Source organism: Chelon labrosus (assembly GCF_963514085.1).
Source record: "Chelon labrosus genome assembly, chromosome: 7".
NCBI classification, from domain to species: domain Eukaryota; kingdom Metazoa; phylum Chordata; class Actinopteri; order Mugiliformes; family Mugilidae; genus Chelon; species Chelon labrosus.
In genome coordinates, this window is record NC_140343.1 from 30,310,496 (window position 1) to 30,322,153 (window position 11,658).

The following is an 11,658-nucleotide window of genomic DNA, read 5'->3' on the forward strand; positions in this document are numbered from 1 at the left end:
GTTTGGAAAATATGTAGTTATGTTTCTGATTCACGCACAGTAAAGTGATGTGAGGTTAGATGTATACAGTCTGAAAAAATGTCTTTGTATTGCATTCAAAACTTGGCACACTGGAAATTGTAGCTGTGAACTTTCTTTAAACAAAGAATGTCAGATGTTGTTTTGAACAGTGATGGAAAGTCAAACTCAATCAATTAATTGATGTACTAGCATACAACTCTGAGGTACTTGTGCTTCACTTGAGCATCCAATTTGTTCTTATTTTGACTATACACCGATCAGGCATAACAATATTATGTAGGTCTCCCTTGTGCCTCCAGAACAGTTATGACTTGTCACAGAATGGACATGGGCCATCTGATGGTCTCCTGTGGTGTCTGGCAACAGAATGTTATTAGTTGGGACCTTGAGGGGAAAGGCCTCTGTGGATCAGACTTATTCCAGTCCATCCCACACATACTTGATCAGTTTGAGATCTAGTGAATTTGGAGGCCAGGTCAATACCTTGAGATATTTTTCATGTTTTTTTCAGTTGTTCCTACACCATGTTTGTGTGTGTGCCTGTGTCAGGCTGCATCCTGCTGGGGATGGCTGCTGCCATCAAGCAGTGTCATTGCTATGGGATGGGGGTGCCTGGTCTGGTCTAGGTGGGTGGTACATGTCAGGTCCAAAAGTTTCCCAGCAGAACACTGTATAGTGAAAAGACGGTCAATGTTTTTTACTTATAATGTTTTTTACTTATAATGTCTCATAATGTTGTGGCTGATTAGTGTATAACATTTTTTTTTCTGATAATACATCTAAGAACACAATATTTTGGAGGTATTTTGTTTAATAATGCTTCCCAGTTGATGTTTTACTATTTTTATTTGAGTAAAAAGACAAAGATTTCTGTCACCAATGGGTTTGAGTGAAACAAAAACTCCTGAAGTGATTTATTTTTCACAGATTTCTTCACTCCTTCTTCTTTTGCTGCTGAAGCCAAATTTTAAAGCTTCAAGGTCTGACATGAAATGGATAAAAATGAATAAAAATGCAAGTAGGACACTACTTCTATACCAAAAATAGTCATTTTAATGAAAGAAACACATATCTTTATCTGGTTGTGCACAAATGAGAAGTGATGATTTACTGAAAATGTTTGGATACAGGTCTGAAAATGTAACATTTTTGGCATTGCTGTCCTAACCACGATCACAGTCCATGTCACTTCCACATAGGTCAACAGTGACACATTTCTTTTTCTGTGTATCGTGTGTCGATCTTATGACAAACTGTTCAGCAGTTACTAACAGCCTCAATGGTGTGCACCATTGAGCATAAGCCTTTAACTGCTTTTGTTGATGCCATAACATATAGTCATCAACTGAATCACGCAATTGGGTTATTAATTATGTGTGTCTTAAAATCTCTTAAATAAGGTAATATATGGTTTAAAGTTAAACACAAAACATGTCCTCTTGTCTTACAGTAAATTACAATTTACTAATGGTGTGGCATATAATTTAAACCTGTGTGTCATTCCTACCTTGAAGTCACATGAGGGCTGCTGAATCAAATGAATTAGGGTGTGATTTATGAAATCACTTTGGCATACTTATGTTTGAAATGCCATACAAGGTCCAAACACAAGATGTGTCACAACCCCGCTCCACCTGTCCCATTGCTTCTAACACATGTTGCCTCTAAAGCTCTGAGATTACATCAAAAGAAGACAAAGCTGTGCATTGGTGTATGTGTAATGCAGTCTGTGGGTTGTTCTAAAATTAAGACAACAACCACTGTTTAAGTATCAGACAGAAGTTAACAATTTAAGTATGGTGGCATTTCTTTTTTATCCTTCCAAAGCAGGACCAAACTCAGCTGATGGAAGATACAGTAATTGTACAACTCTAATCTTCTGAGCAAGTTAAAAAATAATAATCAATCCTGGTGAGCCAAACCACACATCTAGGGTTGCCAACCATCCCTTGAAAAACGGAATCATCCGGTATTTAGAAACAAAAGTACGTATTGAGCTGAAACGGGACACACTTTGTCCCGTATTACTGTGAGGATGAAAAATAGTGTGTAAAATATCAATGGAATTAATGAATAACAGGGCGCTTTATATGAAAATTTGCGGTAAACGTATTCCCAGGCCATCTCCTGCTCTGTGACCAATGAGCTGACAACGGAAATCCCGCTCATCTCATTGGTCGAGGTACTGTAGCTTGTGAAGAAGATACCGGAAGACAACAAAGCAACAACTTCTCACACTTTATATTGGCACTTTCTTATTGCAGTATTACAAGAGGAATGTTCTGCTTTGTATTGTTTTATATTAATGTATACAGTTTTACGTTAAGCAGGACAGGTTTCTGTTTAAGTAAGATATTTATTTTATTCTGTTATTTGTTATTTTGTATTAAATATAAATTGTTGAATAATAATTTGTTTTCCATTTATTCATATCACTCAAAAATATGCCTCTAATTCAATTCAGGTTCGAGTCAAATATTTAAAAAATCGGTTCACACACACAAAAAAGGGCTAAAACTTTTCAACACACCGGGAAGGGTGAAGGCAATCGGGGTGGCCGGCCCTGCCAATGAAGTCTCCCTTATTTATTTTTCAGGGAGTTGGCAACCCTACACACATCACAGCTGTTTATCGAGAACAAGTCGTAGCTTTAAACTTTTACTGAATGAATGTCTCATCTTTTAATCCCAAACGGAAACGGAAATATGTGAAAGAGTTCGTTTAACGATTTACGATTGCTCCTTTCGGACAGGTTTGGACTATTTAAACGAATGCTGTTAAAATATTATAGACACATATGCATAAATGTACAGTTAATGATACTCTACATTGTAAAAGTGGCAGCTGAAACCCTACTTCTTCCCAAAACTTACATCTATCGCCGGCTTCCTAATTTTTTTTTCTGTCACTACCGGGTTTTGACGTTATCCGGAAGTGACGATGACGAAACATTCTTTTTTGTAGCCACGTAAAATTAATTTAGCAATTTCAAAATTCTTGGCATCCTTGACATAACAGGCGGTACAGAAGATATGTTTTTCTGGTGCTTCTGATAGTTGAATATATTTTTTGAAATAACAGAAAAGTAGTTTGACCTCCATACCCATGATGCATTTCGCTCTTGCCATCTTGTCGAGTGGTTGGTTTAGTAAAGCGGCAGGCAAGAGTTAGCTGCCCGTTAGCTTACTGCTGCTGTGGTAAAGTGGTTTTCTGTCAGCTAGCTGCTAGTACCAGCTGCCAAAAGTGAGCTGTCCACTCGACGAGCGGCTAACTTCACCAACTTTGAGACGTTTTCCCTGTCCGCGTCTGGATTATACATTGTTTTTGGAAAGCCTAGGAATGTGTTTACATCATGTCGTACATGCTGGTACCGAGGTAGGAAAAAACACCTAATACCAGCTTACTTGGCAAATTGGTGAGACATACATATATAACTAGGAGAGAAGAGTGGACTTAGAGACCGGGCCCGCCTCAGACTAAAGTACGGTGGCAGCTGCTGAACAAAAACTTTGACAAGGGTCTGTTTGCAACTCCGCCGCCGGGCCACAAGGAAGGCCGGGTGTTGGAGAGGCCGGAGGAGGAGAACCGTATTTCGCCTCTGCGCTGTGAGCGGACACCGCGCGACATTTCGGAAGTTTCGCAGGGTTTGGCCTTGATTGTGACACTTTTCTTGGACATGGGAGAGAAAGAGGAACAGTATGGAAATGTCCTGTGACGGTACGTGTCTGTATAATATCCTTCAACTGTGAATTACTTTGCAAGACATTAGTGCAGCACTTCGTTTCACCTGGGAGCTGACAGACTTGACTCAGATAGTTAACATGTCGAAAATGCCAGCAAAGAAAAAAAGTTGTTTCCAGATCACGAGTGTCACGCAGGCTCAGGTGGCGGCCAGCATCATCCCAGATGACACAGAGAGCTTGGATGAGTCTCGGACAGAAGACATGTCCTCAGAAATATTTGATGTTTCTCGGGCTGATTTGGAGGTGGGTGACAGGAGTTCATCCGACGAGGAAGCCTTAAACAATGTAGGAGAGTCTTCAGAGGGGCAGCTGCCTCACATGGATCCTGTCAATGGGGGACTCCCTTATAAAAGTGTAGGCAGTGGTTGTGTCACCCCACATAATGCAGGAGGAAGAGTGCCTGTGCCTGCTACTGCTCAGTCCTTTGTTCCAAATCCAACCACCAGCGCAGTCCCTGCTGCCATTGTCTCTACAAATGTGGCTTACACAGCTCCTGTGGGCACCAGTTGCAGTTCCCGTTTCAGGGTCATTAAACTTGACCATGGTACCGGAGAGCCCTTCAGACGGGGAAGGTGGACATGCACTGAGTTCTATGACAGAGATTCAGATTCAAATATCAGTCGGACTGTGGATAGCATAAAGCCAACTTTATCCATTGATCACAGTATTGACAGGGACAGTGGATTGGGGGCCACTAGCAATTCTCTCATTACCAGCAGTAGTTTTTCTGCACAGGTTTTGGAGAATATGGATAGTGGCTACTCTGTTTCTGTTGGGCACCCCTCCCACTCTTACCCCTCAGAGTCTGTGCAGCAAGGCTACAACTTGCCTCTTCAGATAGGGAGCGGAGCAAGTGCCTTCCAGCCCACAGGATATACAGCGTCATCACCACAGCTACCACAGGCTCAGGTCAATATGCAGCCTGTTGCTCCTCAAAACTTCCTCTCTAACAGCCTCAATGGTGTGCACCAAGGTGCCATGCAACAGAAGTCTCCCATTATACCTCCCGCCACACAGTCTCAACCGTTTGGCTATTCTACTCATCCAGACTGTCATCAGCATCACTTCGGCTCAAGCACTCAGAACCTTCCTATAACTTCCCTTGCCACAGGGCCTTCAGCCAACCACGTACCCTCACCTCTTCCCCCTGCTGGTCCAGGAGCACAGGGGCTATGTGGAGAGGCAGCCTCAGCCCAGGGCCTCCTGCTGCAAGTGGGCAGTGCATCAGCCATGGCCTCCATCCTTTCAGGAAGTGGACAGGAGCCAGTCAGTCAGCCTCAGTCTTCATTAGGGTTAGGCATTCCTCCTGCACCTTCCGTCACCAACACCACTTCCCACAGCAGTGGTCAGAATGTGCCTGCCACAGTGCCCAGTTCAACCAACACCCCTCCAGATGTTCCAAGTCAGTTGCTTGGCACAGGAGGACATGTCCAGCCCCAGGGCGCTCATGGAGGAACAACAGGCTTTTCTCCTGGCTTTGTTAACAAGACTGATGATAGTGGGAAGAAGACTGATGCTCTACCTCAGCACAGCATTCGTTTGCTTCCTGGGAAAGATGGTGTAAAGCCTCTGATCAGCGAAGGCCTCAACTTGCCAACACCTACTGTCAACAGCCTGTTTGGTATCAGTATTACCATGAATGTGGATGATGACAGGTAAGAGGGTATAATGCAAAAATGTGGGATATTAATATTGTTTACTTTTTCTTAGTCAAACTTTGGGCAATTACTAATGCAAAAAAATACAGAATACAGTAAATATAATATGGATATATGTTTTCCTAAGACCATGAGGGGAAAAAGGTAAAGGGGCTCAACTGGAGCAGCAGTTTGTGTCTAGTTGGAAATTTGCATACATACTATGCATAGATACTTGTGTGTTCATACTCAACATACCTTTCCTTTCACCAGTGCCTAAACAAAACGTGCTATAATTCTTGTTTGGTTTCACTCAAAGAATAATAACACAAATTTTTGTTGTGTTGTAGATTAGAAGGAATGTGGGATCAGAGGATAGAGAGCAAATTAAAGTAGCAGAGATGGGAGGAATTTTCTGTCTTTGTCAGTAATAGGCAACCCACCAAGTGCTGAATAGGGATGTGTCACACAACCTCCTCCCTCAACCTTCCATTTAGCCATAGAAAGTGCTTCTCTATGGTCTTGTTAACAAGCCCTTGGATAAGTTGCAACACATGCAGTAGCTCTCCAAATGTAAGCGTCTGGTTTTTGTTCTCCTGTCTGTTTAGGAGATGCGGTTAGTATATTCACCATGGGCGTTTTCCCAGTCCTTCAGCTTTAAACCTCCACTCTATGCCATTCCGGGCAAGCGGTGTTGCCGAAGAGCTGACATTTTAGCCAAAAATAACCTAAACGAGAGCTGGCATCCACAACATAAACTGTATAAAATATGAACATTGTCACCCCACTTCCTTTCATTGGCCACATTGATGCTAGATATGGCACCATCTTCCAAGTTTCAAGCCAGAGTCTGCGCAGTATGGTTCGAGAGTGGAGCCGTATTACCTGTGACACACTCTTTCACTAGACTCACTCGGGTTTTCGTTTGATTAATACTGTGTTCTGCCCTGCCTCTGTCAGTTACAGAAATGTTGGATTATACACTGTACTTTTTTTATTTCTTTTTTCCTATTCTTACGTTCCTAAGGGACCGCTTCACAGAGCAGTTGGCATGACAACTAGTAGTCATTAAGGATGCACGGAATATTCGGCCCCGAAGACTTTTATCACCGAAACAACACGGCCGACATATTTCAATATATAAAGTATTATATAAATATTATATAAAACCCACTGATAGCGATTTGCAAAACGTGTAATGCTGAAATTTCAAGAAGCGTGTTTCCATGTCGGGTTTAATGTATCACCTGAAATCCAAACATCCAAGCAAGGAAGTTTCCCAGTGATGGTGCCAAGACAAAGGGCAGGGGTGCCCAATACGTTGAAGGCAGTGTGGGTAGATCATGTGCCATTTGCAAAAAAAAATGTTTTAAATGTTAGTCTAATCATTTATCGGCTGCACCTCCAAAACAAACAGCAAGATAAACGTTCATCTTCTTGTTTTGTTTTTTCACTTCTTATTGCAACATGCCCGTTCAGCTGCACACATCCACAGCCATGCGCAACTTCAATTAAGTCTTTCTTAAAGGGACAGCACTATTTTTCTAAAGGTGCAGTGCACCAATTTTTCTTAATAAAAATAAAAACAAATATGCTCAGTCTAACCACACAGTGGATCAATGCTGATTTCCAGCTGAAAAAGCTTCTTTTCCATTATTATTTAATGTACACATGAGTGGGGTCAAGGTAAACATTTTATTTTATATTGTGCATTGTTGGTATGTGCTAAATAAATATTTTCATAATTTTAAACTTATTAAACTTATTAAACAGGGATGCCCACACTTTTTTGGCTTGCAAGCTACTTTTACAATGACCAAGTCAAAGTGATCTACCCGTGTGTGTGTGTGTGTGTGTGTGTATATATATATATGTATGTGTGTGTGTGTATATGTATGTATATATATATATATGTGTATGTATATATATATATGTGTATGTATGTATATGTGTGTGTATATATATATATATGTGTATATACATGTATGTATATGTATGTATGTATGTATGTGTATATATGTATATGTGTATATATATGTGTATATATATGTATATGTGTATATATATGTGTATGTGTATGTATATCTATGTGTATGTATATGTGTATGTATACGTATGCATATGTATATATATACGTATGTATATATATGTATGTATACGTATGTATGTGTGTGTATATGTATGTGTGTGTATATGTATGTACATGTATATGTATGTACATATATATATATATATATATATATATATATATATGTATATGTATATATATATATATATATATATGTATGTACATGTATATGTATGTACATGTATATGTATGTACATGTATATGTATGTACATGTATATGTATGTACATATATATATATATATATGTATGTACATGTATATGTATGTACATGTATATGTATGTACATGTATATGTATGTATATGTATATGTATGTATATATATGTATGTACATGTATATGTATGTATGTACATGTATCCTAAGTCATATTAATTGTTGCTACAGTGTTAAAAGCTCTATCTATCTTTGTTTTTATTTTTATCAAGAAAAATTGGTGCACTGAACCTTTTGAAAAATAGCGCTGTCTCTTTAAGAAGTACAGTAGTCTTGAGTTGTTGAGTTGTGCGTGGCTGGCTGTGTGCCGCTGAACTGAGGGCATGTTGCAAATATAAAGTAAAAATAAATAACGATGAACATTTGTCTTGCTGTTTGTTTTGGAGGTGCAACAGATAAATGTTTTAGACTAACATCTAAAACATTTTTTTCAATGGCACGCCATCTACCCGCAATACCTTTGCGATCTACCGGTCGATTGTGATCGACGTAAAGGGCAACCCTGACCTAAAATGACCAAAACTATCCTTGGAAAAAAATAATGTTATTTGACGCGTACTTCAGTGTTTTATTTTAGCCCAAGTCCCATCCACTAACATTGAGGATGTGGAGCTTATGACCTATACTGCCTCCAGCCACGAGGGGGGATTCTATTTGCTTTGGCTTCAGTTTTGAGGAGCTGTCCATCCATCTTTAACATACAGTCTATGGTCCACACACACTTGTGCATAGTTTGTCCTCTATTTATGTTGGCCTCAGTGTGTTCTGTTCTCAGAATCAGAATCACTTTATTGTCTTTGTACAGCATACAGTGAAATTGAGGTAGCAATTGTCCACATTCAGTACGATTTAAAAGTGCTGTAGCTATAAAAGTTAAAAATTAAATTAAATTAAAACAATAATATGTAACAGAGTTAAAAATATTGCACACATTAGTGTCTTTGAATGTTCAAGTGTTTTCAAGATTATTCAGAGTTTAGTGCAATGACAGCTCTGGGATAGAAGCTGTTTTTCAGTCTGTTTGTTTTGGGTTTGATCGCCCTGAAGCGCCTGCCCGAGGGCAACAGTTCAAACAGGTGGTGACCAGGGTGGGATGGGTCTCTGAGGATGCTGTGGGCTCTCTTGAGGCAGCGTGTATTGTAAATATCCTCAAGAGATGGAAGCAGTGATGGAAACTTTTTGGGCGGTGTTAATGACCCTCTGTAACGCCTTCCTTTCTGCTGCCGTGCAGCTGGCAAACCACAGCAAAATGCCGAAGCTCAGCACTGTCTCCACGGTGCAGCAGTAAAAAAACACCAACAGTTTCTCAGGTAGATGGTTCTTCCTGAGCGTTCTCAGGAAGTAGAGTCTCTGTTGTGCCTTTTTCAGCAGTGCCGTGGTGTTTGTTGTCCAGGACAGGTCCTCCTCAATGTGAGTGCCCAGGAACCTGAAGTCTGAGACCCTCCCCACTCTGTCTCCATTAATGAAAATGGGCTGAATGTCCGCTTTCCTCCTCCTGAAGTCCACTACCAGCTCCTATGTCTTGGCAGTGTTGAGGATGAGATTGTTCGTGGAGCACCATTCTGACAGTCTCTCCACCTCTTCCCTGTACGCAGTCTATTCACTCCCTGAGATGAGTCCTGCTATGGTGGTATCGTCCGCGAACTTTATGATGACGTTGCTAGGGTGGGTGGGAGTGCAGTCATATGTATACAGGGTATAGAGGAGGGGGCTCAGCACGCAGCCCTGAGGGGAGCCAGTGTTGATACTGAGAGCTGAGGAGAGATGTGGTTCTGTGCTTATTATGAATGATACATTCAGAGGAGTTTTGTGTGTGTTTTAGGAGGTCCTGATTTTTATCGCCCTCTGTCCCAGTACTTGCAAAGATGTGGAGGACAGAAACAGTGTGTGTTGTGCCTGATTTTATGAGAGGTACAGTGTGTGCCCATACATTTCCCAGTAATTTCTCTTTCTCTGTCTCTGTCTGTCTTTGTCTCTCTATCTCTGTCTGTCTGACATTTGTGCAAAGTGAGGACATTTTGGCCAGTCCTCGCTTCTTTACAAAGCTGTTTGAGGGTTAAGACTTGGTTTTAGGGTATAGGTTACAATGGGGTTAGGGTTAGGCACTTAACTGCAATGATTAGGATTAGGGTAAGGGGCTAGGGAATGCATTATGTCAATGAATGTCCTCACAAAGATAGCCATACAAATGTATGTGTAAGAGGAGTTGACATCAGTGTGTAGCTATGGTGATGCTAGCAGAGGGATAGGACAGGACGTGTCAGGGAGGTGGAGATGACAGACAGACGGGAACACGCACACCAGACACGTACACTTGTCTGTCTGTGGCAGCGATGACACGGCCAGACTGAATCAGCAGGGCGATCACTTCTTTATGCTCTGTCTGTCAGACTCCCGGCATAGTTGGGGCTGTCCATGTCGCACTAACCCCTTGTTGTTCCAGACTAACCAGATAAGGTTGTTCAACTTTTATTATCGGAAGTCATATATTCAAGTTTGTGATCAATAGGGACATGGATTAGAGCCATTGATTCTATTGTATTATGCCAGTTGCAGTTCTTGTTCTGAATGATAAGGGATATGATACACTTGGCATTTAATAGCTTGTCGATTGAACTGTTTTCACATAATAAGCATCAAACATCATCTTCTCTATATTAGCAGTTCAGAGTTGCTAAATCTTATATTTGACACACTACAGTTTCACGTGATGGAAGACCTGTTCATTTTTAATCTCTATCTCTTGTTTGACTCTGAATGGGAAGATTTACTCCATTTATTTCTTACAGTATACAATTTTCTGCTAACACCTGACTTGTGAACCAAGCATGAAACTAGTCTAGAATATACAATAAGTTTTGACCTTTTTTTTTTCATTTCTGGAAACATCATCATAGAAGGTTTCATAGTGACTGTTACAGTTTTCCCAAAATAGTTCTCTAATGTCCAATATGCACCACACTTACTACCATACTGCATACTGGAGAAAGCAACAAATCTTTGAACAAATCTTTCAGCAAATGATTCACAATATTCCAATACCAGTGGATCACAGAAGGTGCACAGTTTCGACAATCAGTGAAACATTTAAAACATTCAAGTTCTCTGCTGTATGTATCAGTGCTACAAATCTTTAAACTTCTTTAACTTTATTCCTTGCTGCTTGATGCTATATTGTTTGTTGCTACTTTTTCCTCTTATGAAAGACTTATATTTACATATATACACTAGAGATGGGCAATATGGACTAAAAAATTTATCCCGATAATTTTTTATATTTATCACGGTAACGATACAAATGACGATAAATAAACACCAATTCAGCCTAATCTTTTTGACTATAATGCATCGGCAAGTTTCGTCTGAGTCTGAGGCTTTGGATGAAGTCGACGCTGCTTCTGCATCCTTGCGCATTTTCTGGCTTTCTTCATATTCTGGTTTGTGCTTGTGTTTGAGGTGGTGGAACAAATTAGTAGTGTTACTGTCCTTCGTATGCACTATTTGTTTGCAAAACCTTGCATGTTGTAATTTGCTGCTCCGCGTCAGACTTTTTAAAACCAAACCAGTTCCAGATAATGGAGGTGGAGCCTCGTTTAGGAACGAGCTCCTCGTTGCCCGGCGCATAGACATATATACACATAGACATATACATAGACGCCTCATTGAGCGCTGGACCGTACGTCAGCGTCGCCGTCATATTGGAGGAGGCAGCTCTGTCCCGCGAATAAATACGAGTCAATGGAATGAACTTTATTAAGCGTCTTCTACAAAGTACTATGAGCATTTACACATTCACACACAAACGTATATATTCAGGAAACCGATGAACCAAAAACAACGCCTGATTACATTCTGACTAGTTAATGGCAGACGTTGTTTTCGGTTCCATCAGTATATGCGTACGTGTGTGAATATG

The 11,658-nt window shown here is 40.5% G+C and overlaps 1 protein-coding gene across 3 annotated transcripts in view; it reads left to right on the forward strand.

Annotated features, from left to right (window-relative positions):
- Positions 1–2,553: 2,553 nt before the first annotated feature.
- tsc22d2 (TSC22 domain family 2) overlaps positions 2,554–11,658 on the forward strand; it is a 56,409-nt gene continuing 47,304 nt past the window's right edge. For all 3 annotated transcript variants that reach the window (XR_014699162.1, XM_084548315.1, XM_084548316.1), the window contains exon 1: positions 2,554–5,419. Coding sequence is in view for 2 of the 3 variants with exons in the window: in XM_084548315.1 (XP_084404441.1) it covers positions 3,843–5,419 (1,577 nt within the window). In the remaining variant the exon portion in view is untranslated. The remainder of the gene's footprint in view (positions 5,420–11,658) is intronic.